General features: G+C 33.4%; 7 protein-coding genes across 7 annotated transcripts; all 7 read right to left on the bottom strand.

The window, feature by feature from the left end:
• Positions 1-4,971: 4,971 nt before the first annotated feature.
• Positions 4,972-6,160, bottom strand: LOC133701311 (cytosolic sulfotransferase 15-like). The gene has a single exon (XM_062125181.1). The coding sequence runs from the start codon at positions 6,051-6,053 to the stop codon at positions 5,082-5,084; it is 972 nt and encodes a 323-aa protein (XP_061981165.1). The 5' UTR covers positions 6,054-6,160; the 3' UTR covers positions 4,972-5,081.
• Positions 6,161-7,685: 1,525 nt separating this feature from the next.
• On the bottom strand, positions 7,686-8,927 carry LOC133701315 (cytosolic sulfotransferase 15-like). The gene has a single exon (XM_062125188.1). The coding sequence runs from the start codon at positions 8,851-8,853 to the stop codon at positions 7,864-7,866; it is 990 nt and encodes a 329-aa protein (XP_061981172.1). The 5' UTR covers positions 8,854-8,927; the 3' UTR covers positions 7,686-7,863.
• Positions 8,928-10,100: 1,173 nt separating this feature from the next.
• Positions 10,101-11,253, bottom strand: LOC133702295 (cytosolic sulfotransferase 15-like). The gene has a single exon (XM_062126607.1). The coding sequence runs from the start codon at positions 11,187-11,189 to the stop codon at positions 10,218-10,220; it is 972 nt and encodes a 323-aa protein (XP_061982591.1). The 5' UTR covers positions 11,190-11,253; the 3' UTR covers positions 10,101-10,217.
• Positions 11,254-13,591: 2,338 nt separating this feature from the next.
• On the bottom strand, positions 13,592-14,961 carry LOC133702272 (cytosolic sulfotransferase 15-like). Its single transcript, XM_062126583.1, has one exon. It carries the CDS (start codon positions 14,890-14,892, stop codon positions 13,900-13,902), a length of 993 nt encoding a protein of 330 aa, XP_061982567.1. The 5' UTR covers positions 14,893-14,961; the 3' UTR covers positions 13,592-13,899.
• A 1,953-nt stretch (positions 14,962-16,914) lies between these two features.
• LOC133701314 (cytosolic sulfotransferase 15-like) lies at positions 16,915-18,156 on the bottom strand. Its single transcript, XM_062125187.1, has one exon. It carries the CDS (start codon positions 18,080-18,082, stop codon positions 17,093-17,095), a length of 990 nt encoding a protein of 329 aa, XP_061981171.1. The 5' UTR covers positions 18,083-18,156; the 3' UTR covers positions 16,915-17,092.
• Positions 18,157-19,329: 1,173 nt separating this feature from the next.
• LOC133702303 (cytosolic sulfotransferase 15-like) lies at positions 19,330-20,461 on the bottom strand. The gene has a single exon (XM_062126617.1). The coding sequence runs from the start codon at positions 20,416-20,418 to the stop codon at positions 19,447-19,449; it is 972 nt and encodes a 323-aa protein (XP_061982601.1). The 5' UTR covers positions 20,419-20,461; the 3' UTR covers positions 19,330-19,446.
• Positions 20,462-22,820: 2,359 nt separating this feature from the next.
• On the bottom strand, positions 22,821-24,190 carry LOC133702273 (cytosolic sulfotransferase 15-like). The gene has a single exon (XM_062126584.1). It carries the CDS (start codon positions 24,119-24,121, stop codon positions 23,129-23,131), a length of 993 nt encoding a protein of 330 aa, XP_061982568.1. The 5' UTR covers positions 24,122-24,190; the 3' UTR covers positions 22,821-23,128.
• Between the last annotated feature and the right edge of the window lie 1,228 nt (positions 24,191-25,418).

The raw sequence follows: 25,418 nt of genomic DNA, 5'->3' as shown, positions 1-25,418 counted from the left end.
AATCAAAATGCAATGAGCATGAGGCTCCGTACTGTGGGATGATCAGTCCACACAAATTGATGACTTTCCCGACCAACTAGGGTTCAGATACGATGTGCACAAAGACTAACACTACCCTGTTAGCATGGGTATTCTGACTGACATACCATAGGTTCATAATCATAATCAAACAGACATATTCATATCTCAAGGCTCAACTCATGACATCAATCAAATGAGGAGCTATCAATTTAGAATATATATACTGGTTCATATTAAGAATTCAGATTCAACAATTGATCATGCTTTATCATAACAAGGATAATAATCAACATATATATTATCAAGAAGCATGATCCAATTCATATTAACAAATCAAATATTTATAATATTTCTCATGCATATGGAAAATTATCCACTCACCTGACTCAAAGCAAATAGCAATCAAAAGCTGATACCGAAGGAAATTCTACTGACGTCCTGCCGGTAGAATATCAGGATTATCTGAATACAAAGGAGACATATTCAAGAATGACTCAAAAGAACATATAACCTATTTAATACACTTATCTAAGGGTATATTCCATAACCTTATATGTTTTTAGACTAAACTAGTTATTTTCCCAAAAATCCAAAATTTAACGGTTTTTCCGAAATCTAATCCATAATAAAACAACTAATAAAATTGGTAATAATTCACTAAATAACCCTTAATTATTCATCAAACCAATCTGCAAAAGCTAATATTACAGCTAGGGACTAATCTGTAATTTATCCTATTTTTAAGGGTCAAATTGTAACTTTGTCCATTTGAAGGACCAAACTAAAATTGTCATAAATCCATTACTATACTGAAATTCTGACCATAATTAATCCTCAATTCTGTCCAGATCATCTCATTATAATCCAGGGACCATTCTGGAATTTTACCAAAATTTTAGGGTCAAATTGTAATTTTTGTCAAATTGAAGGACTAAATTGAAAGTGTTAAAATTTCATAACTATACAGTAATTCTGCCCATAATTCATATTTTATTCTGTCCAGAATATCGGAATAGACTCCAGGGACCAATCTGTAATTTTTCAAAGTTTGGGGACTAAACTGTAAGAGGACTAAACTGTTCCTCTTATCTGTAATTGTGTTTTTTTAATTATTTTCATATATTAAAATAAAATATAAAGACATCCCTGCCCTTCTATAATAAGGAAATTTATTTGCTAGCTACTCATGGCTCTTGATTATTATGTCATGTAATGATTGTTAAGCTATTGATGAAAATTTCATTGACGTGGAAAGTGAAAACATTACGCGCACATGAAAATTATGTCTGCTCGAAGAGAAATCTGGACTTCACAAGTGCACGTGGGATAAAGATAAGAGGAACAGGAAGTAGATATGAAATTAAAAGCTGTGTCGGAAAATCATTTCATTCAATGAAAAAAATTAAAAAGTGGGGAAGGTGACATTGATATCTCAAAAAAGATACTTTTAATATATGGTTTAGAGTTCCCTATATACAGCTATAATTCAGTAGGTCCAATAAGAGCAAATTATTGATAATAAAAGTCACTTTCTTGATCTCTTCTGCCATATAGTCCCATTTGTTCAGAACACGTGACTTTTCAAGTCTATGAAGGTAAAGCAAAGCAGTTAACACAGCAAAGTATTAAAATAAAATAAAATATCGCAACTTAAAAGATTGAGATATTATATAAAATTTTATGATATAATTTATATTATTTTCTAACATACTCTTAAATAAAAGTCATTTAAATTTAAAACTTGAATGCACTCATCTTTATCAAATAAATGAGGATAGTGAGATTCAAATTCGTGATCACTTGATCATCAAGACTCTGATACCATGTCAAGAACTATCTTAACTCGAAAGCTTAAACTGTTAGATGAAGTTTTAGAATATGATTTATATTATATAATGGAATGGAGGAACACTCCGTTTCACAAGCTTGAAGAAAAACGATAACAAATAGACTTTTGAAAATAGTTGTGGAGACTAACATAATATGTTATGGTGCTTGAGAGTGGTTATTTTTAATAAAATATTTTTTAAAATACAATTCTAAACGATATCTTAGTAAAAAAAAAAAATTCTTTAACTATTAAGCCACTCTCGTATCACTGTTCTAAAACTTGACCCGAGTCAATAGATTGACCCATAATCCAAATTTCAATAAAAGGAATGAGGGAATTGACTTGGCTTGACACCGTTAAGAATCTAGGTCAACCATTAACCCAATTAGTCAATTAAAAACCATTGTTTTTAAAAAACAACATTATTTCAAAATAATATTACTTTTACGTTTTTATAAAAAAATAAACTAACTAAATTCATCTCATTTAACTGTACCCTCTAGCTTACCCAAATGAAACTCGAATTCAAGTTCAAAAATTATGCCTCCTACCGTTGCTAAATGTCTAAAATAAAACGCAGTCATTTTCTATGGGTAGCTAGAACGTAATCTTTGTTATCGTCGAGGATGGCTAAAGAGAATGCTAAAAATTAAGATTTTCTTTCCGAGTCGAAGGACTCGTCATCTTTGTTATTTTCTAGAGGCTAATCTTTCGTTTTGCAGCAATACCGTAGGGCGTAGTGGAGACAAAGAGAGCGTTAAAAATTTAAATTTTCTTTCCCCCTCTAAGTATCTCTTCTTCTATAGGTTTGCACTTTATTCCACTCAACTTCTCTTCCACGATCTTCAAGCAATTTTCAGCCATGGAAGGACTCGGATAATTTGCCCAATCACCCACCTCTCCTTTCCTGAAGAAGGAACTCCTTGGAGCCCCAGAAGGAAGAACACCATTTTTGTTCACTTCCAAATTCCTGAGGTTGTCGAAGCTGCACAGCCTTGATATTTCTTCAATAGTTCTATCTTTCTTGTAGCCTTGATATTTCTTCAATAGTTCTATCTTTCTTGTTCTTTGATTCTTATTCCTTCGGTTTGGCTGCGTCAGATCCAAAGAAAAGATGTGGCTTGAGTGGCGAAAGAAAATCCCTTTAAACCTTCGTTGTATAAATTCAGTTCTTGAACAAAGTTGTTTTTGATTTATTATTTAGATTAAGTTCTTGCTTATAGAAAAGATATTTACGCAAGGACATCCTTCACATGATGAAAATATGTTTCTGAAAACCATCTATCTCATTTTCCTCGAAAGAAGTTGTGGAACCCATGCACTTTCAATAGAGGATGAAGTGATCATCGAGCAATATACATTTACTACAAGTGTTCCTTCCATTGGTTGTGCTGTCAACCGAGTCACAGAGCTGTTATCCAAGTATTTCTAAAGAGCTAACTTCATAGCATCAAACAGTGGCTTTTCATTCTCCAGAAACAATGATGTGATGGACAAGTTGATTAAAGTTCGCTGAAATATTATTGCAATGCCACTTTGCACCATGGCTTGCATTGATGAAATTGTTGAGGTTGCTGGCATGTTGCTGGAATAACATCAGCAGCATTGTTTGCACCAATGAACTAGGAATTGCTAGTTTTGAATATCCTAAGCACACTCAAAAGATTCTCACATCCTTGAGTAGACAAAGGAAGCTTCTGTTTTAAAGAATAGCTTTAAGGACGTGCACCCTAGATATTAGAGGCTAGATCTATTCTAAAACCTGTACTTTTTGCTGATTTCTTAGAACGTTACCATGGGTTCATTTGATTGGTATTCAACACTCTTCAACACACACATATATTCTGCATAATACACTAGGATTTAAATTAATTAATATATCAAATATCACAAAACATGTGATTTAGCTGATCAATTGTGACTGACATTCCAGCATCTTATCTTGGCTGTCCCAATTCTCTCTCTTTTTTTTTTTTTTTGAAAAAGGTTATAGAAGAAGAAGAAAAAAGAATACACGTGATAATTTATTTTTGTGTTTTAAAAATATTTAAAAATATTTTTAATTGTTTTTATATTTTTATATTATTTTGATTTAGTAATATCAAAAATAATTTTTTAAAAAATTAAAAAAATTATTTTAATATATTAAAAAAAAACATTTTAAAAATAACATGCGCCGACGAGTAATATTGATGGGGACAGAAATCTGCGGTGGCATTCATCTCTTCTTTACCAATCACGTGGAAAGGAACGTTTATTTAAAATAATCCGGCATGTATTCCCCGTAAGTGCAAGAGATATATATAGTAGTTGGCCAGGGTAAGAATTTGAAATTAAGTGATTTATTTCACTTGTAATTTCAATTATATATTTGTTAATATAATAGTTATTAAAGATTTATATAATTGTTAATTTTAGAATCCGTAAAATTAATCAAGGTACATAGAAACTGGTTCGAATACTCATATTAATAATAAAAAAATTCAATTAATGTACTATGTTTTCACAAGTCTTTTAGATTAATGCTTATGTTTTTAGATTAAATTCTGCATGTTTGAAATCAAAGTTATTAAATTCGTTCATTATGTATTCCCATGAGCACCTTGATCCTTATGCATCGGCAACCCACTCGTCAGCTTTCATGGGTTTGGTGAGTTTTTTATTTCTTTGTTTTTTTTTTAAAAAAGTCAAGGATATGGAAGAAGAGAGCTACTTGAATTAGGAAGAATTTAGTTCATGAAAAATCGAATTCGAGCTCGATTATATGGTAAATTATTAACCTACTTAATCACAAATTCAAAACGTATTATCATGAAAAAAAATATTTTGATAATTGATGAAGTGAGAACCTTAGACCGAATTGGACTGTGCTGCAATCTTTTTTTTTTTTTTTAATCTTTATCTAGTAGGGGGTGACTGAGCCTGGCTTGGATGTCATAAACATTGCTGGCACCTTTTGATCTTTTATCATCTCCTTACTGGAAACTTATGGTAGGGAGTGATAAAAAAAAAAAAAGTCTTTATTGTTATCATTAGAAAAAAAAAACTTATAAAAACTGACATTGGAATAAAAATTAAATTTAATTAGCATCACTGTCAGATGCCATGAAGTTTTGAGATCCAGAATCTTAATTTTTATTTAAGAAAGCAACAAGGAGGGTTCACCGAACAATAATAGATAATATCCACGCTCACAAAAACACAAGGGAATTAAGGAGAACGTTGCACTTTATTGAGATGTTTTGAAGGTTAAACCAGATCCACCCAACTTCTCTTCCACAATCTTCAAGTAGTTCTCAGCCATGGAAGGACTCAGATAATTTGCCCAGTCACCCACCTCTCCTTTCCTGAAGAAGGAGCTGTTTGGAGCCCCAGAAGGGCGAACACCATTTTTGTTCACCTCCAAATTCCTGAGATTGTCTAAGCTGCACAGCCTTGATATTTCTTCAATAACCCCTTCCTTTTCTTCTTTTTCGGTGAAAGGAATTCCCAAGAACTCAGCGATTTTCTTCAAGTTAGAGATTATATCCTCCTTCAAGTCTTCATATTTTAAAAACAACACCTTGTCTGGTCTCTCTAAGCTTGCCTTCCAATACCCCAGCACATTATCCCAGAAAGGTCCCCGACTGTGGACTCCACGACAAATGTTCTCATAACATTCATCTAACGATAATAAAGGTGTGCCATCTTGTTTGAACTGGTGTGTAAACTGAAAGAAAGAGACAACTTGGTCCAATGGATTTCTGCATATGTACACAACTTTACACTTGGAATTTCTGATGGATTCTGGCAAATTTGCAAAATGGGAGTGACAGCCGAAGATTCTTGGAGGAGGAAGTTGTTCAAGATTTGGGTGCGGGTCTTTCATGTAAAGGTCAGTCTCGAAAAAAGTCACCAGCTCATGAGGTGGGGTGGTGAGTAAAGGACTTTCTCTGGGGTCATAGAGGTGGCGTTTTGCAACCGAAAAGGTAAGGGCTTTGAGCCAAGTAGTGCCTGATTTCGGCATGCTAGCTACAATTATATCGGTGTCTTGAGCAATGAAGTGGCGTTGAAAGGAATCCACAGCTCTTAACACATAAGCTGAAACCCAGGCCCCTTTGAACAGATAGAGAGAATTCGTGCCATCAAGGTTTTTCTCTCTGGGAAGGTTGAGGACCAATTCTTGGAGATCTTCTGCCATTGAGGGCTTTTGGTTGAACATGTTAGATGGAAATAGGAGACGAAGTGTGGCAATAGAAGATGGGAAACTCAATGGGACTATGGAAGTAGCTCATTTCCACACATTTACTTATAGATAGGAAAAAGGATTTCAATTTTTTTTATTTATTGATTAGAAGAGTGGTTCGGTTCTTGTGATTGGAAGATGATGAAATCGATTCTTGGTTTGGTGGTTGGGAAGCATTAATTTAATATTTATAAAAAATGATTTTTTTGTTTAAAATAAAAATTATTTTACTAAAAAATATATTATTTTAATATATTTTTAAATAAAAAACACAACGATTATAATTAATTTAAAACACCCTTTATTTCTGTTTCAACCCCTTTTCACTTTTGATAATTAAAGAAATGAAATTTATTATTATTTTATTACGGATGTGTCTTTTATTGACTATAATATGATGATCAAAGTTATTGAATCCAATGCTCTTATTGTTTTAAAAATCTTGATTGGATTAATTAATTAGAGGTTCACCTACCAGATCACAATAAAATCTCATCGAGTCAACTCTCTCTTTTTTTTTAATTCAATCCCAGCTAATTCTGAATTGAATTGCAAGTTATGTAAATTTATAAATCAAATAGAAGGTTAGTTAATCCTAGTTTAATTAGTCAGATTTTGGTTTTGGGTTTATTTTCCGATAATTACAAGTTCAAATTCTTTCAGAGCTATTGAAAATTTACATGATCGTTAATTTTATAACCTATAAAATTAGTTGAGGAACATATATGCTGATTCGAACATTCATGTTAATAAAAAAAATAAAAAATAAAGTAGAAGGTTAGTTTTGTGTAGCACATTGAAACAAGATCTCATATTGAAGCATGCCTCTCCTGTTAGAAAATATATATACCCTAAACCATGATGGTGCTTCAAATACTATAAAATCACAAATCATGTTTTGTGTTTTACTTTTATAACTGAGATCCTTCACAATGTATTCTCAAAGCAGCTATTTAAGTGCTGGTATTGTGGAAAGGGTCGTCTTCTTCAGAGGTTACATGGGAGTTTTTGGAGGACCTTTATCGGATTTTACCCTTGAGGACAAGGGTGTTGATACCGGGGAGGCATCGTTACAGATTAATTTCAGTGAGATGGAGAAGGAGGGGGAGTTAGGGCAGAAGGATTCAAATGATCAGACCGTTGGGTGCATTGAACTTAAAACACAGAGTTTTGATTAATGAAGAGCTAGGAAACGCTGCGTTTTATCTTTCTTTTATGCCGACAGCTAGTATTGCCACCTTCTTCGTCTTCGTCTTCGTCTTCTTCTCTCTTCGTCCCTCCTCATCTTTTTGTTCTTAATATACTAATTGATCTATTCATCGTTACTCAATCAATTAACCAACTTAATCACAAATTCAAAACGTATTATTATGAAAAGAAATATTTTGATAATTGATGAAGCGAAAACTTTAGACCGAATCTTTATCTAGTCGGGGGTGACCGAGCTTGACTTAGATATGTCATAAACATTGCTGGCACCTGTGATCTTTTATCATCTTCTTACTGGAAACTTGTGGTCGGGAGTGATAAAAAAAAAAAAAACAAAGTCTTTTTTGTTATTATTAATTAGAAAAAAAAACCTTATAAAAAGTGACATTGGAATAAAAATTAAACAAAACAATGAAGGTTTAATTAGCATCCATGTCAGATGCCATGAAGTTTTGAGATCCAAGATCTTAATTTTTAGTTAAGAAAGCAACAAGGAGGGTTCACTGAACAATAATAGATATCCACGCTCACAAAAACACAAGGGAATTAAGGAGAACGCATCCCATAGATTTGCACTTTATTGAGATGTCCTTAAGGTTAAACCAGATCCACCCAACTTCTCTTCCACAATCTTCAAGTAGTTCTCAGCCATGGAAGGACTCATATAATTTTCCCAATCACCCACCTCTCCTTTCCTGAAGAAGGAACTATTTGGAAGCCCAGAAGGACGAACACTATTTTTGTTCACTTCCAAATTCCTGAGATTGTCGAAGCTGCACAGCCTTGATATTTCTTCAATAACCCCTTCCTTTTCTTCTTTGTCGGTGAAAGGAATTCCCAAGAACTCAGCGATTTTCTTCAAGTTAGAGATTATATCCTCCTTCAAGTCTTCATATTTTAAAAACAACACCTTGTCTGGTCTCTCTAAGCTTGCCTTCCAATACCCCAACACAGTATCCCAAAAGGGTCCGTAACTCTGGATACCAAGACAAACGTTGTCGAAACCTTCATCAATCGATGATAAAGGCTTGACATTCTCTCGTTTGAACTTGCGAGAAAAATGAAAGTAAGATACAACTTGATCCAAAGGATTCCTGCACATGTAAACAATCTTGCAACCAGAATCTCTAATGGACTGTGGCAAGGTTTCATAATGGGAGTGACAACTGCAAATCCTTGGGGAAGGAAGTTGTTTGAGATCTGGGAGCTGGTTTTTTGAGTAAAGGTCTATCTCAAAGAAACGAACGAGTTCATGAGGTGGGGTAGTGAGTAAGGGACTCTCTTTGGGACTGTAAATGTTGCGGTTTACCACGGAGAACGTGAGAGGTTTTAACCAGGTTGTGCCTGATTTTGGCATGCTCGCTAGTATTATATCTGTGTCGTGTGCAATGAAATGTTGTTGAAAGGAAAGAGCCCCTCTAATGGCGAAAAATGGATACCAGACCCCATTATAGAAATAAAGGGGAGATCCATCCCAGTTTTTCTCACTAGGTAAGCTTGCAACCAAACCTTGAATCTCATCTTTTACCTCGCTTTCTCCGTTTGAAGAGATTGTGGTCGTCTCCATAAAGATAACGAAGGAAAAATGGTGTGGTGAGCAGGGGATGGTTCAAAAGAGCCCAGTGCCAACAAAGCTAGCTCTCCATGCATTTATATAGCCGAATCAGTGTACAGCAGTTCATGTCTATTTATCACTAATGATAATAATAATAAAAATAAAAAATATTTTTACATTAAAAGGCAAAATGCTCCTTGTTGAGAAAAGGAAGGATGACACAATTAAAACTTTTGTTGACGGTAAAATATATGTTGAAAATACTTCAACATTTTCATTCTAGAAAAGGAGACTGAGAAAAAAAAACATTATACAATGAAAAAAAATATTTTTATTTTTAGTTTGGTTTAATTTTGATTTTTTTTTTTTAAATATTTTTAATTTAGTTATTTTTTTTAACAAAAACTAAACCATATTAAAAATAATCACCCTTATATTATATAGCTGCAAACTCAAAAACCTTAGATTTAGAATAACTACCAGATTTAAGTTGTTTGATCTAGTATGGTTGCAGATATAAGACTCTAGAATTTAACATAATTATAAAGTATGCTTAAAATTTTTTTATGATAATATTTTTTAAATATTAAAAAAAATATTTACCCGCTACATTGGGCCATTAAATATATTAGTTAATATACGTTTATTTTTTATGAATGCTCATGGTTTTAGTTAGTTAATTGGCAGACACGTTAATTACAGAGAGGGTCCTCGTCACATGATTTTGGAGGGTGACCTCCCTCAACATTGCCATTATATTATATGCTCCACGGTGCATTTCTGCATTATTGAAATCAAAGTTATTAAACATTTATTGGCACGGAAAATGGTGTTTGCTCGTATAAAACAAATTAAGTCTACAAAAAGTTTTTTTTACAGCTAATAAAACAAAAAAAGCATAAAAAATTATGTCGAGATTCGATTTTTCAGACCAGAGTTGGTGTTGGACTCAACCACTTGCTTTTTTTTTTTTTTTTGTATTCTCTCTGTCAATTTTATTTAACCACGTTGTATACATGACTCTCTTTTTTTTTTTTTGTCTAGGACTATTGTGATGACGTGGATAGATTGAAATCATGACTTCACAAGTGCACGAGGAAATTTTAAAACCTAGTTGACTCATGTTTCAGTTAATTCAATAAAATTAGATTGAAATTTTAGTAAATTTTTTTATATTTTTTTTATATTATTATTTTTTTTAAAAATTCATTATATAAATATTAAAAAAATATTTTATTTTTTCATTACGAAATTTGAAGTATTTTAATATCCAGGATCTTAATTTTTATTTAAGAAAGCAACAAGGAGCATTCACCGAACAATAATAGATATCCACGCTCACAAAAACACAAGGGAATTAAGGAGAACGTTGCACTTTATTGAGATGTTTTGAAGGTTAAACCAGATCCACCCAACTTCTCTTCCACAATCTTCAAGTAGTTCTCAGCCATGGAAGGACTCAGATAATTTGCCCAGTCACCCACCTCTCCTTTCCTGAAGAAGGAGCTGTTTGGAGCCCCAGAAGGACGAACACCATTTTTGTTCACCTCCAAATTCCTGAGATTGTCTAAGCTGCACAGCCTTGATATTTCTTCAATAACCCCTTCCTTTTCTTCTTTTTCGGTGAAAGGAATTCCCAAGAACTCAGCGATTTTCTTCAAGTTAGAGATTATATCCTCCTTCAAGTCTTCATATTTTAAAAACAACACCTTGTCTGGTCTCTCTAAGCTTGCCTTCCAATACCCCAGCACATTATCCCAGAAAGGTCCCCGACTGTGGACTCCACGACAAATGTTCTCATAACATTCATCTAACAATAATAAAGGTGTGCCATCTTGTTTGAACTGGTGTGTAAACTGAAAGAAAGAGACAACTTGGTCCAATGGATTTCTGCATATGTACACAACTTTACACTTGGAATTTCCAATTGATTCCGGCAAATTTGCAAAATGGGAGTGACAGCCGAAGATTCTTGGAGGAGGAAGTTGTTCAAGATTTGGGTGCGGGTCTTTCATGTAAAGGTCAGTCTCGAAAAAAGGCACCAGCTCATGAGGTGGGGTGGTGAGTAAAGGACTTTCTCTGGGGTCATAGAGGTGGCGTTTTGCAACTGAGAAGGTAAGGGCTTTGAGCCAAGTAGTGCCTGATTTCGGCATGCTAGCTACAACTATATCGGTGTCTTGAGCAATGAAGTGGCGTTGAAAGGAATCCACAGCTCTTAACACATAAGCTGAAACCCAGGCCCCTTTGAACAGATAGAGAGAATTCGTGCCATCAAGGTTTTTCTCTCTGGGAAGGTTGAGGATCAATTCTTGGAGATCTTCTGCCATTGAGGGCTTTTGGTTGAACATGTTAGATGGAAATAGGAGAAGTGTAGCAATAGAAGAGGGGAAACTCAAGGGACTATGGAAGTAGCTCATTTCCACACATTTATTTATAGATAGGAAAAGGATTTCATTTATTTTTTATTGATTATATGTGTGGTTCGGTTCTTGTGATTGGAAGATGACGAAATTAGTTATTGATTTGGTGCCTGGAAAGTATTAATTTAATATTTAGATAATGTTGGTAAAGCGGTTGAAACTGTATTTTTAAATAATTAAATTTTTTTATTTAAAATTAATTTATATATATATTTTTAAATTATTTTAATGTGATGATATAAAAAATAATTTTAAAAAAATTAAAAATATTATTTTAATATATTTTTAAGTAAAAAACACTTTAAATTATAACCGTTGTCATACTTTTAAACATCTATTTATTTTTATTTTTGTTTCAATAGCTTTTAACTTTCGATAATTACAAAAGTAAAATTTATTATTATTTTATTACAGATACCTCTTTATTGACTATAATATGATGATAAAAATGTCCCTCTCTTAATTTGTTATTATGCAAGTTTAAAAAAAGATGACAATAACAAAGATCCTAATTAAAATAGACAAGAAACAGTATTATTTGTTAGAGAATAATATAAATCATATTCTAGAACCTCACCTAATAGCTTAAGTTTTTGGGTTGAGATGGTTCTTTGACATGGTATCAGAGTCTTAATGACCAAATGGTCTCGAGTTCGAATCTTATCATCCTCATTTATTTGATAAAAATTAAGCACAAAGGTAATGTGAGTCTGTGCAAGTTTCAAGCCCAAAGGGTTTTCACTTGAGGAGGTGTGTTAGAGAATAATATAAATCATATTCTAGAACCTCACCTAATAGCTTAAGCTTTTAAATTGAGATGATTCTTTGATATTATCGAGAGAGGAATCATCCATCACATCTCTACTAACCAGGCATTCCCGTAAGTGCAAGAAATTTAAATTAGTAAATAAAGGAGATCGATTAATAAACATATATTGTCACCTGTCTGTTAGATGAATGCTCATGTTTTTAGTTAATTAATTATAAATAGAGAGAGGGTCACATAATTTTGGAGCAACCCGCCCCAAGATTCCCTCGTGCCTCGACATTGCCATTATATTATATGCTCCACAGTGCATTTATTCATTATTGAGATCAAGTTATTGAATTCTGTGCTATTATTATTTTAAAAATAAAATCAACATAATATCATTTTAAAAAATAATTTTTTTTTAGATTAACGTGGATGTTCGAGTTAGTTTGCGTACATCTAGACTAATATCACGGGTCCTGAAATTAACGATCATGTAAGTCTCTAGTGATCATGAGATTCGTGAAACTCGAACTGATGATTTCTAAGTAGCAAACCTAAAACGTAATTAATTAAGCTATAATTCTCTTGGTTAAAATAAAAATAATAATAATCTTGATTGAATTAAAATATAATGATATTAAATGATGGTGCGGTGACATCACGATTTTATAAATCAAAATAGAAGATTAGTTTTGTATAGCACATTGAAACGAGGTTTCATAACTCTCTGATAAGTAAATATACTCTAAACCTGATGATGCTTCAAATACTATAAAATCACAAATTATGTTTTGTGTTTTAATATATTAATATTAGAAATAATTTTTGAAAAATAACTACATTCACAGTCAGTATACTCTAAAAATAACAACAAACAAAGAAGTATTTTTTATTTTTAGTAATGGATTTTGAGTCCTGACGAGTTTACTAAAATCTCTATCTATTATGAGTGTGTTTGGCAGTGTGATTATGGATGTTTTTTAAATAATTTTTCGTGTTAAAATACATGTTAATGATATTTTTTATTTTTAAAAAATTATTTTTGATATCAGCACATCAAAACGATACAAAACATATAAATTATATTAAATTTAATAAAAAAAAATTAAAATTTTTTAAAATACCGCGGCAGTCACATTTCCAAACTAGCCTATTGCAGTCGAGCAGTGGGGGGTGCTGGCTCCGCGGTTACATACTTCGAAGAGAGTGTAGAATTCCTATCAAAATTGTCTGCAGCTGATCTGGAGGTTAAAATTTTACAAGTATTGCTGCCTTTTATTCTATGCGTGATTTTACCATGCCAACTATAATTTTTTTGAATTTCTTCCCCTGTAGATCACGCATACGCATTCTGTTTCACTTAATAAAATTGGAGATCTCAAATATTATGATGGAGATCTGGAGGCTGCAAGATCTTACTATATGCGTTCTCTCAATGTGCGACGTGATGCCATCAAACATCATCCTAGTGTTTCATCCCAGGTCAGCAACCGTTTTTTTTTCCAGCACACACCATCACTCTTGTTATTGTGATTTCACATGCTCTATGACTTGAGGTATAGATGTACTTGTGATATGTTCTGTGACCTCTTGTACAGCATTCTGTACGTCTTTTTTTAATAAATCAAAAACAACTTTGTTCAAGAAGACAGAGCAGAGTTTGACGCTCACCTTCTTGAACAAGGACCAACAAAAACCAATTTATTGAAAGCTATAAAAAGAAAGCAATTCGATCCCCCACAGGTGAGCTAATTAACCGCACCATTTTCCCCAGAAGGGTTATTTTCAGAGCAGAAAAAGAAAAGGGAAATACATAATGAATGACAAAGAAGCAAGGAGCAGAATCAGCAAAAGATGCGAGAGGTCACTAAGCAGTTTGCGAGATTATTCAGATACTTTGAAGGATAAGCCAGAGCCAGCCAACTTTTCTTCCACTATCTTCAAAATACATTCTGCCATGGAAGGACTTAGATCATTGCACCAATCTCCCACCTTTGCTTTCCTAAAGAAGGAACTGTTTGGAGCTCCACCGCTTTCAAAGAAACCAGTTCTGTTCACTTCCAAATCCTTGAGATTGTCAAAGCTGCACAGCTTTGATATTTCTTCAATGACCCCTTCTTTCTCTTCTTTCTCAGAGAAAGGCAATCCCAGGAACTCTGCTAGTTTCTTCAAGCTAAAAGTTATATCCTCTTTCAAATCTTCATATTTCAAAAACAGCACCTTGTCTGGTCTTTCCAAACTTGCTTTCCAGTACCCCAACACGCTATCCCAAAAGGGTCCGTAACTCTGGATACCAAGACAAACGTTGTCGAAACCTTCATCAATCGATGATAAAGGCTTGACATTCTCTCGTTTAAACTTGCGAGCAAAATGAAAATAAGATACAACTTGATCCAAAGGATTCCTGCATATGTAAACAATCTTGCAACCAGAATCTCTAATGGACTGTGGCAAGGTTCCGTAATGGGAGTGAGAGCTGAAAATCCTAGGGGAAGGAAGTTGTTTGAGATCTGGGAGCTGGTTTTTTGAGTAAAGGTCCATCTCAAAGAAACGAACGAGTTCGTGAGGTGGGGTAGCGAGTAAGGGACTCTCTTTGGGACTGTAAATGTTGCGGTTTACCACAGAGAACGTGAGAGCTTTTAACCAGGTGGTGCCTGATTTTGGCATGCTCGCCAGTATTATATCTGTGTCGTGTGCAATGAAATGTTGTTGAAAGGAAAGAGCCCCTCTAATGGCGAAAAATGGATACCAGACCCCTTTATAGAAATAAAGGGGAGCTCCATCCCAGTTTTTCTCACTAGGAAAGCTTGCAACCAAGCCTTGAATCTCATCTTTTAGCTCGCTTTCTCCGTTTGAAGAGATTGTGGTCGTCTCCATGAAGATAACGAAGGGGAAATGGTATGGTGAGCAATGGATGGCGCAAAAGAGCCCAGTGCCATGAAAGCTAGCTCTCCATGCATTTATATACCGAATCAGTGTAACAGTACATGTCTATTTATCACTCATTAAAATAATAATAATAATAATAAAGTATTTTTTACATTAAAAGGCAAAAACCTTTTATAGCCTGTTGAGAAAAGGAAGGAAGTCACAATTAAAAATTTTGTTAATAATAATAACTTTTCTCTATGCTAAAAAATGTGTTGCAATTCTTAAATATTCCTTTTTTTCTTTTTCTTTTTGTTAGAAAACTAAGCTCACAAATATTTAACATCCCAGGCTCTTATTGATAGATATTCAACACTCTTCAACACACATATATTTTGCATAATACACTAGGATTTTAATTAATTAATATACACACACACATATAGTCGGTTAGCACCACCTGTTTTTTGCTTGTTCTTTTTTTTTTATTTCTTTTTAAAAAGGCTAATGCTCATTTTATATGTTTTTTTATATATCTAGATTAATACCCCATTTTATCTTTTATGTTGTTTATATAACCTCTTTTAATTAATGCTTATTTTTGTTATTATGCATTTAATTTTTTAAGAGACTTTTCTAATTTATTTATATTTTTTTTATCTTTTGTACATATAAGCTTTAATTTTTAAAATAAAATTTTTTTAATAGAGAGGGTCTTCGTCACATGATATTGGAACGACCCGCCCCAAGATTCCCTCGGCTTCCTGCCTCGACATTGCGTTATTATATTATATGCTCCACGGTGCATTTATTCATTACTGAGATCAAAGTTATTGAATCCAATGCTCTTATTGTTTTAAAAATCTTGATTGGATTAATTAATTAGAGGTTCACCTACCAGATCACAATAAAATCTCATCGAGTCAACTCTCTCTTTTTTTTTAATTCAATCCCAGCTAATTCTGAATTGAATTGCAAGTTATGTAAATTTATAAATCAAATAGAAGGTTAGTTAATCCTAGTTTAATTAGTCAGATTTTGGTTTTGGGTTTATTTTCCGATAATTACAAGTTCAAATTCTTTCAGAGCTATTGAAAATTTACATGATCGTTAATTTTATAACCTATAAAATTAGTTGAGGAACATATATGCTGATTCGAACATTCATGTTAATAAAAAAAATAAAAAATAAAGTAGAAGGTTAGTTTTGTGTAGCACATTGAAACAAGATCTCATATTGAAGCATGCCTCTCCTGTTAGAAAATATATATACCCTAAACCATGATGGTGCTTCAAATACTATAAAATCACAAATCATGTTTTGTGTTTTACTTTTATAACTGAGATCCTTCACAATGTATTCTCAAAGCAGCTATTTAAGTGCTGGTATTGTGGAAAGGGTCGTCTTCTTCAGAGGTTACATGGGAGTTTTTGGAGGACCTTTATCGGATTTTACCCTTGAGGACAAGGGTGTTGATACCGGGGAGGCATCGTTACAGATTAATTTCAGTGAGATGGAGAAGGAGGGGGAGTTAGGGCAGAAGGATTCAAATGATCAGACCGTTGGGTGCATTGAACTTAAAACACAGAGTTTTGATTAATGAAGAGCTAGGAAACGCTGCGTTTTATCTTTCTTTTATGCCGACAGCTAGTATTGCCACCTTCTTCGTCTTCGTCTTCGTCTTCTTCTCTCTTCGTCCCTCCTCATCTTTTTGTTCTTAATATACTAATTGATCTATTCATCGTTACTCAATCAATTAACCAACTTAATCACAAATTCAAAACGTATTATTATGAAAAGAAATATTTTGATAATTGATGAAGCGAAAACTTTAGACCGAATCTTTATCTAGTCGGGGGTGACCGAGCTTGACTTAGATATGTCATAAACATTGCTGGCACCTGTGATCTTTTATCATCTTCTTACTGGAAACTTGTGGTCGGGAGTGATAAAAAAAAAAAAAACAAAGTCTTTTTTGTTATTATTAATTAGAAAAAAAAACCTTATAAAAAGTGACATTGGAATAAAAATTAAACAAAACAATGAAGGTTTAATTAGCATCCATGTCAGATGCCATGAAGTTTTGAGATCCAAGATCTTAATTTTTAGTTAAGAAAGCAACAAGGAGGGTTCACTGAACAATAATAGATATCCACGCTCACAAAAACACAAGGGAATTAAGGAGAACGCATCCCATAGATTTGCACTTTATTGAGATGTCCTTAAGGTTAAACCAGATCCACCCAACTTCTCTTCCACAATCTTCAAGTAGTTCTCAGCCATGGAAGGACTCATATAATTTTCCCAATCACCCACCTCTCCTTTCCTGAAGAAGGAACTATTTGGAAGCCCAGAAGGACGAACACTATTTTTGTTCACTTCCAAATTCCTGAGATTGTCGAAGCTGCACAGCCTTGATATTTCTTCAATAACCCCTTCCTTTTCTTCTTTGTCGGTGAAAGGAATTCCCAAGAACTCAGCGATTTTCTTCAAGTTAGAGATTATATCCTCCTTCAAGTCTTCATATTTTAAAAACAACACCTTGTCTGGTCTCTCTAAGCTTGCCTTCCAATACCCCAACACAGTATCCCAAAAGGGTCCGTAACTCTGGATACCAAGACAAACGTTGTCGAAACCTTCATCAATCGATGATAAAGGCTTGACATTCTCTCGTTTGAACTTGCGAGAAAAATGAAAGTAAGATACAACTTGATCCAAAGGATTCCTGCACATGTAAACAATCTTGCAACCAGAATCTCTAATGGACTGTGGCAAGGTTTCATAATGGGAGTGACAACTGCAAATCCTTGGGGAAGGAAGTTGTTTGAGATCTGGGAGCTGGTTTTTTGAGTAAAGGTCTATCTCAAAGAAACGAACGAGTTCATGAGGTGGGGTAGTGAGTAAGGGACTCTCTTTGGGACTGTAAATGTTGCGGTTTACCACGGAGAACGTGAGAGGTTTTAACCAGGTTGTGCCTGATTTTGGCATGCTCGCTAGTATTATATCTGTGTCGTGTGCAATGAAATGTTGTTGAAAGGAAAGAGCCCCTCTAATGGCGAAAAATGGATACCAGACCCCATTATAGAAATAAAGGGGAGATCCATCCCAGTTTTTCTCACTAGGTAAGCTTGCAACCAAACCTTGAATCTCATCTTTTACCTCGCTTTCTCCGTTTGAAGAGATTGTGGTCGTCTCCATAAAGATAACGAAGGAAAAATGGTGTGGTGAGCAGGGGATGGTTCAAAAGAGCCCAGTGCCAACAAAGCTAGCTCTCCATGCATTTATATAGCCGAATCAGTGTACAGCAGTTCATGTCTATTTATCACTAATGATAATAATAATAAAAATAAAAAATATTTTTACATTAAAAGGCAAAATGCTCCTTGTTGAGAAAAGGAAGGATGACACAATTAAAACTTTTGTTGACGGTAAAATATATGTTGAAAATACTTCAACATTTTCATTCTAGAAAAGGAGACTGAGAAAAAAAAACATTATACAATGAAAAAAAATATTTTTATTTTTAGTTTGGTTTAATTTTGATTTTTTTTTTTTAAATATTTTTAATTTAGTTATTTTTTTTAACAAAAACTAAACCATATTAAAAATAATCACCCTTATATTATATAGCTGCAAACTCAAAAACCTTAGATTTAGAATAACTACCAGATTTAAGTTGTTTGATCTAGTATGGTTGCAGATATAAGACTCTAGAATTTAACATAATTATAAAGTATGCTTAAAATTTTTTTATGATAATATTTTTTAAATATTAAAAAAAATATTTACCCGCTACATTGGGCCATTAAATATATTAGTTAATATACGTTTATTTTTTATGAATGCTCATGGTTTTAGTTAGTTAATTGGCAGACACGTTAATTACAGAGAGGGTCCTCGTCACATGATTTTGGAGGGTGACCTCCCTCAACATTGCCATTATATTATATGCTCCACGGTGCATTTCTGCATTATTGAAATCAAAGTTATTAAACATTTATTGGCACGGAAAATGGTGTTTGCTCGTATAAAACAAATTAAGTCTACAAAAAGTTTTTTTTACAGCTAATAAAACAAAAAAAGCATAAAAAATTATGTCGAGATTCGATTTTTCAGACCAGAGTTGGTGTTGGACTCAACCACTTGCTTTTTTTTTTTTTTTTGTATTCTCTCTGTCAATTTTATTTAACCACGTTGTATACATGACTCTCTTTTTTTTTTTTTGTCTAGGACTATTGTGATGACGTGGATAGATTGAAATCATGACTTCACAAGTGCACGAGGAAATTTTAAAACCTAGTTGACTCATGTTTCAGTTAATTCAATAAAATTAGATTGAAATTTTAGTAAATTTTTTTATATTTTTTTTATATTATTATTTTTTTTAAAAATTCATTATATAAATATTAAAAAAATATTTTATTTTTTCATTACGAAATTTGAAGTATTTTAATATCCAGGATCTTAATTTTTATTTAAGAAAGCAACAAGGAGCATTCACCGAACAATAATAGATATCCACGCTCACAAAAACACAAGGGAATTAAGGAGAACGTTGCACTTTATTGAGATGTTTTGAAGGTTAAACCAGATCCACCCAACTTCTCTTCCACAATCTTCAAGTAGTTCTCAGCCATGGAAGGACTCAGATAATTTGCCCAGTCACCCACCTCTCCTTTCCTGAAGAAGGAGCTGTTTGGAGCCCCAGAAGGACGAACACCATTTTTGTTCACCTCCAAATTCCTGAGATTGTCTAAGCTGCACAGCCTTGATATTTCTTCAATAACCCCTTCCTTTTCTTCTTTTTCGGTGAAAGGAATTCCCAAGAACTCAGCGATTTTCTTCAAGTTAGAGATTATATCCTCCTTCAAGTCTTCATATTTTAAAAACAACACCTTGTCTGGTCTCTCTAAGCTTGCCTTCCAATACCCCAGCACATTATCCCAGAAAGGTCCCCGACTGTGGACTCCACGACAAATGTTCTCATAACATTCATCTAACAATAATAAAGGTGTGCCATCTTGTTTGAACTGGTGTGTAAACTGAAAGAAAGAGACAACTTGGTCCAATGGATTTCTGCATATGTACACAACTTTACACTTGGAATTTCCAATTGATTCCGGCAAATTTGCAAAATGGGAGTGACAGCCGAAGATTCTTGGAGGAGGAAGTTGTTCAAGATTTGGGTGCGGGTCTTTCATGTAAAGGTCAGTCTCGAAAAAAGGCACCAGCTCATGAGGTGGGGTGGTGAGTAAAGGACTTTCTCTGGGGTCATAGAGGTGGCGTTTTGCAACTGAGAAGGTAAGGGCTTTGAGCCAAGTAGTGCCTGATTTCGGCATGCTAGCTACAACTATATCGGTGTCTTGAGCAATGAAGTGGCGTTGAAAGGAATCCACAGCTCTTAACACATAAGCTGAAACCCAGGCCCCTTTGAACAGATAGAGAGAATTCGTGCCATCAAGGTTTTTCTCTCTGGGAAGGTTGAGGATCAATTCTTGGAGATCTTCTGCCATTGAGGGCTTTTGGTTGAACATGTTAGATGGAAATAGGAGAAGTGTAGCAATAGAAGAGGGGAAACTCAAGAGACTATGGAAGTAGCTCATTTCCACACATTTATTTATAGATAGGAAAAGGATTTCATTTATTTTTTATTGATTATATGTGTGGTTCGGTTCTTGTGATTGGAAGATGACGAAATTAATTATTGATTTGGTGCCTGGAAAGTATTAATTTAATATTTAGATAATGTTGGTAAAGCGGTTGAAACTGTATTTTTAAATAATTAAATTTTTTTATTTAAAATTAATTTATATATATATTTTTAAATCATTTTAATGTGATGATATAAAAAATAATTTTAAAAAAATTAAAAATATTATTTTAATATATTTTTAAGTAAAAAACACTTTAAATTATAACCGTTGTCATACTTTTAAACATCTATTTATTTTTATTTTTGTTTCAATAGCTTTTAACTTTCGATAATTACAAAAGTAAAATTTATTATTATTTTATTACAGATACCTCTTTATTGACTATAATATGATGATAAAAATGTCCCTCTCTTAATTTGTTATTATGCAAGTTTAAAAAAAGATGACAATAACAAAGATCCTAATTAAAATAGACAAGAAACAGTATTATTTGTTAGAGAATAATATAAATTATATCCTAGAACCTCACCTAATAGCTTAAGTTTTTGGGTTGAAATGGTTCTTTGACATGGTATCAGAGTTTTAATGACCAAATGGTCTCGAGTTCGAATCTTATCATCCTCATTTATTTGATAAAAATTAAGCACAAAGGTAATGTGGGCCTGTGCAAGTTTCAAGCCCAAAGGGTTTTCACTTGAGGAGGTGTGTTAGAGAATAATATAAATCATATTCTAGAACCTCACCTAATAACTTAAGCTTTTAAATTGAGATGGTTCTTTGATATTATCGAGAGAGGAATCATCCATCACATCTCTACTAACCAGGCATTCCCGTAAGTGCAAGAAATTTAAATTAGTAAATAAAGGAGATCGATTAATAAACATATATTGTCACCTGTCTGTTAGATGAATGCTCATGTTTTTAGTTAATTAATTATAAATAGAGAGAGGGTCACATAATTTTGGAGCAACCCGCCCCAAGATTCCCTCGTGCCTCGACATTGCCATTATATTATATGCTCCACAGTGCATTTATTCATTATTAAGATCAAGTTATTGAATTCTGTGCTATTATTATTTTAAAAATAAAATCAACATAATATCATTTTAAAAAATAATTTTTTTTTAGATTAACGTGGATGTTCAAGTTAGTTTGCGCGCATCTAGACTCATATCACGGGTCCTGAAATTAACGATCATGTAAGTCTCTAGTGATCATGAGATTCGTGAAACTCGAACTGATGATTTCTAAGTAGCAAACCTAAAACGTAATTAATTAAACTATAATTCTCTTGGTTAAAATAAAAATAATAATAATCTTGATTGAATTAAAATATAATGATATTAAATGATGGTGCGGTGACATCACGATTTTATAAATCAAAATAGAAGATTAGTTTTGTATAGCACATTGAAACGAGGTTTCATAACTCTCTGATAAGTAAATATACTCTAAACCTGATGATGCTTCAAATACTATAAAATCACAAATTATGTTTTGTGTTTTAATATATTAATATTAGAAATAATTTTTAAAAAATAACTACATTCACAGTCAGTATACTCTAAAAATAACAACAAACAAAGAAGTATTTTTTATTTTTAGTAATGGATTTTGAGTCCTGACGAGTTTACTAAAATCTCTATCTATTATGAGTGTGTTTGGCAGTGTGATTATGGATGTTTTTTAAATAATTTTTCGTGTTAAAATACATGTTAATGATATTTTTTATTTTTAAAAAATTATTTTTGATATCAGCACATCAAAACGATACAAAACATATAAATTATATTAAATTTAATAAAAAAAAATTAAAATTTTTTAAAATACCGCGGCAGTCACATTTCCAAACTAGCCTATTGCAGTCGAGCAGTGGGGGGTGCTGGCTCCGCGGTTACATACTTCGAAGAGAGTGTAGAATTCCTATCAAAATTGTCTGCAGCTGATCTGGAGGTTAAAATTTTACAAGTATTGCTGCCTTTTATTCTATGCGTGATTTTACCATGCCAACTATAATTTTTTTGAATTTCTTCCCCTGTAGATCACGCATACGCATTCTGTTTCACTTAATAAAATTGGAGATCTCAAATATTATGATGGAGATCTGGAGGCTGCAAGATCTTACTATATGCGTTCTCTCAATGTGCGACGTGATGCCATCAAACATCATCCTAGTGTTTCATCCCAGGTCAGCAACCGTTTTTTTTTCCAGCACACACCATCACTCTTGTTATTGTGATTTCACATGCTCTATGACTTGAGGTATAGATGTACTTGTGATATGTTCTGTGACCTCTTGTACAGCATTCTGTACGTCTTTTTTTAATAAATCAAAAACAACTTTGTTCAAGAAGACAGAGCAGAGTTTGACGCTCACCTTCTTGAACAAGGACCAACAAAAACCAATTTATTGAAAGCTATAAAAAGAAAGCAATTCGATCCCCCACAGGTGAGCTAATTAACCGCACCATTTTCCCCAGAAGGGTTATTTTCAGAGCAGAAAAAGAAAAGGGAAATACATAATGAATGACAAAGAAGCAAGGAGCAGAATCAGCAAAAGATGCGAGAGGTCACTAAGCAGTTTGCGAGATTATTCAGATACTTTGAAGGATAAGCCAGAGCCAGCCAACTTTTCTTCCACTATCTTCAAAATACATTCTGCCATGGAAGGACTTAGATCATTGCACCAATCTCCCACCTTTGCTTTCCTAAAGAAGGAACTGTTTGGAGCTCCACCGCTTTCAAAGAAACCAGTTCTGTTCACTTCCAAATCCTTGAGATTGTCAAAGCTGCACAGCTTTGATATTTCTTCAATGACCCCTTCTTTCTCTTCTTTCTCAGAGAAAGGCAATCCCAGGAACTCTGCTAGTTTCTTCAAGCTAAAAGTTATATCCTCTTTCAAATCTTCATATTTCAAAAACAGCACCTTGTCTGGTCTTTCCAAACTTGCTTTCCAGTACCCCAACACGCTATCCCAAAAGGGTCCGTAACTCTGGATACCAAGACAAACGTTGTCGAAACCTTCATCAATCGATGATAAAGGCTTGACATTCTCTCGTTTAAACTTGCGAGCAAAATGAAAATAAGATACAACTTGATCCAAAGGATTCCTGCATATGTAAACAATCTTGCAACCAGAATCTCTAATGGACTGTGGCAAGGTTCCGTAATGGGAGTGAGAGCTGAAAATCCTAGGGGAAGGAAGTTGTTTGAGATCTGGGAGCTGGTTTTTTGAGTAAAGGTCCATCTCAAAGAAACGAACGAGTTCGTGAGGTGGGGTAGCGAGTAAGGGACTCTCTTTGGGACTGTAAATGTTGCGGTTTACCACAGAGAACGTGAGAGCTTTTAACCAGGTGGTGCCTGATTTTGGCATGCTCGCCAGTATTATATCTGTGTCGTGTGCAATGAAATGTTGTTGAAAGGAAAGAGCCCCTCTAATGGCGAAAAATGGATACCAGACCCCTTTATAGAAATAAAGGGGAGCTCCATCCCAGTTTTTCTCACTAGGAAAGCTTGCAACCAAGCCTTGAATCTCATCTTTTAGCTCGCTTTCTCCGTTTGAAGAGATTGTGGTCGTCTCCATGAAGATAACGAAGGGGAAATGGTATGGTGAGCAATGGATGGCGCAAAAGAGCCCAGTGCCATGAAAGCTAGCTCTCCATGCATTTATATACCGAATCAGTGTAACAGTACATGTCTATTTATCACTCATTAAAATAATAATAATAATAATAAAGTATTTTTTACATTAAAAGGCAAAAACCTTTTATAGCCTGTTGAGAAAAGGAAGGAAGTCACAATTAAAAATTTTGTTAATAATAATAACTTTTCTCTATGCTAAAAAATGTGTTGCAATTCTTAAATATTCCTTTTTTTCTTTTTCTTTTTGTTAGAAAACTAAGCTCACAAATATTTAACATCCCAGGCTCTTATTGATAGATATTCAACACTCTTCAACACACATATATTTTGCATAATACACTAGGATTTTAATTAATTAATATACACACACACATATAGTCGGTTAGCACCACCTGTTTTTTGCTTGTTCTTTTTTTTTTATTTCTTTTTAAAAAGGCTAATGCTCATTTTATATGTTTTTTTATATATCTAGATTAATACCCCATTTTATCTTTTATGTTGTTTATATAACCTCTTTTAATTAATGCTTATTTTTGTTATTATGCATTTAATTTTTTAAGAGACTTTTCTAATTTATTTATATTTTTTTTATCTTTTGTACATATAAGCTTTAATTTTTAAAATAAAATTTTTTTAATAGAGAGGGTCTTCGTCACATGATATTGGAACGACCCGCCCCAAGATTCCCTCGGCTTCCTGCCTCGACATTGCGTTATTATATTATATGCTCCACGGTGCATTTATTCATTACTGAGATCAAAGTTATTGAATCCAATGCTCTTATTGTTTTAAAAATCTTGATTGGATTAATTAATTAGAGGTTCACCTACCAGATCACAATAAAATCTCATCGAGTCAACTCTCTCTTTTTTTTTAATTCAATCCCAGCTAATTCTGAATTGAATTGCAAGTTATGTAAATTTATAAATCAAATAGAAGGTTAGTTAATCCTAGTTTAATTAGTCAGATTTTGGTTTTGGGTTTATTTTCCGATAATCACAAGTTCAAATTCTTTCAGAGCTATTGAAAATTTACATGATCGTTAATTTTATAACCTATAAAATTAGTTGAGGAACACATATGCTGATTCGAACATTCATGTTAATAAAAAAAATAAAAAAAAAAGTAGAAGGTTAGTTTTGTGTAGCACATTGAAACAAGATCTCATATTGAAGCATGCCTCTCCTGTTAGAAAATATATATACCCTAAACCATGATGGTGCTTCAAATACTACAAA

This window comes from Populus nigra, chromosome 8, assembly GCF_951802175.1.
Source record: "Populus nigra chromosome 8, ddPopNigr1.1, whole genome shotgun sequence".
Lineage (NCBI taxonomy): Eukaryota > Viridiplantae > Streptophyta > Magnoliopsida > Malpighiales > Salicaceae > Populus > Populus nigra.
The sequence above is the reverse complement of the archived record's forward strand: the minus strand, read 5'-3'. Positions and strand labels throughout refer to the sequence as shown.

Coding starts and splice junctions, on each gene's coding strand:
- LOC133701311 (XM_062125181.1), bottom strand. CDS start 6,053: ATGTTCAACCAAAAGCCCTCAATGGCAGAAGATCTCCAAGAATTGGTC.
- LOC133701315 (XM_062125188.1), bottom strand. CDS start 8,853: ATGGAGACGACCACAATCTCTTCAAACGGAGAAAGCGAGGTAAAAGAT.
- LOC133702295 (XM_062126607.1), bottom strand. CDS start 11,189: ATGTTCAACCAAAAGCCCTCAATGGCAGAAGATCTCCAAGAATTGATC.
- LOC133702272 (XM_062126583.1), bottom strand. CDS start 14,892: ATGGAGACGACCACAATCTCTTCAAACGGAGAAAGCGAGCTAAAAGAT.
- LOC133701314 (XM_062125187.1), bottom strand. CDS start 18,082: ATGGAGACGACCACAATCTCTTCAAACGGAGAAAGCGAGGTAAAAGAT.
- LOC133702303 (XM_062126617.1), bottom strand. CDS start 20,418: ATGTTCAACCAAAAGCCCTCAATGGCAGAAGATCTCCAAGAATTGATC.
- LOC133702273 (XM_062126584.1), bottom strand. CDS start 24,121: ATGGAGACGACCACAATCTCTTCAAACGGAGAAAGCGAGCTAAAAGAT.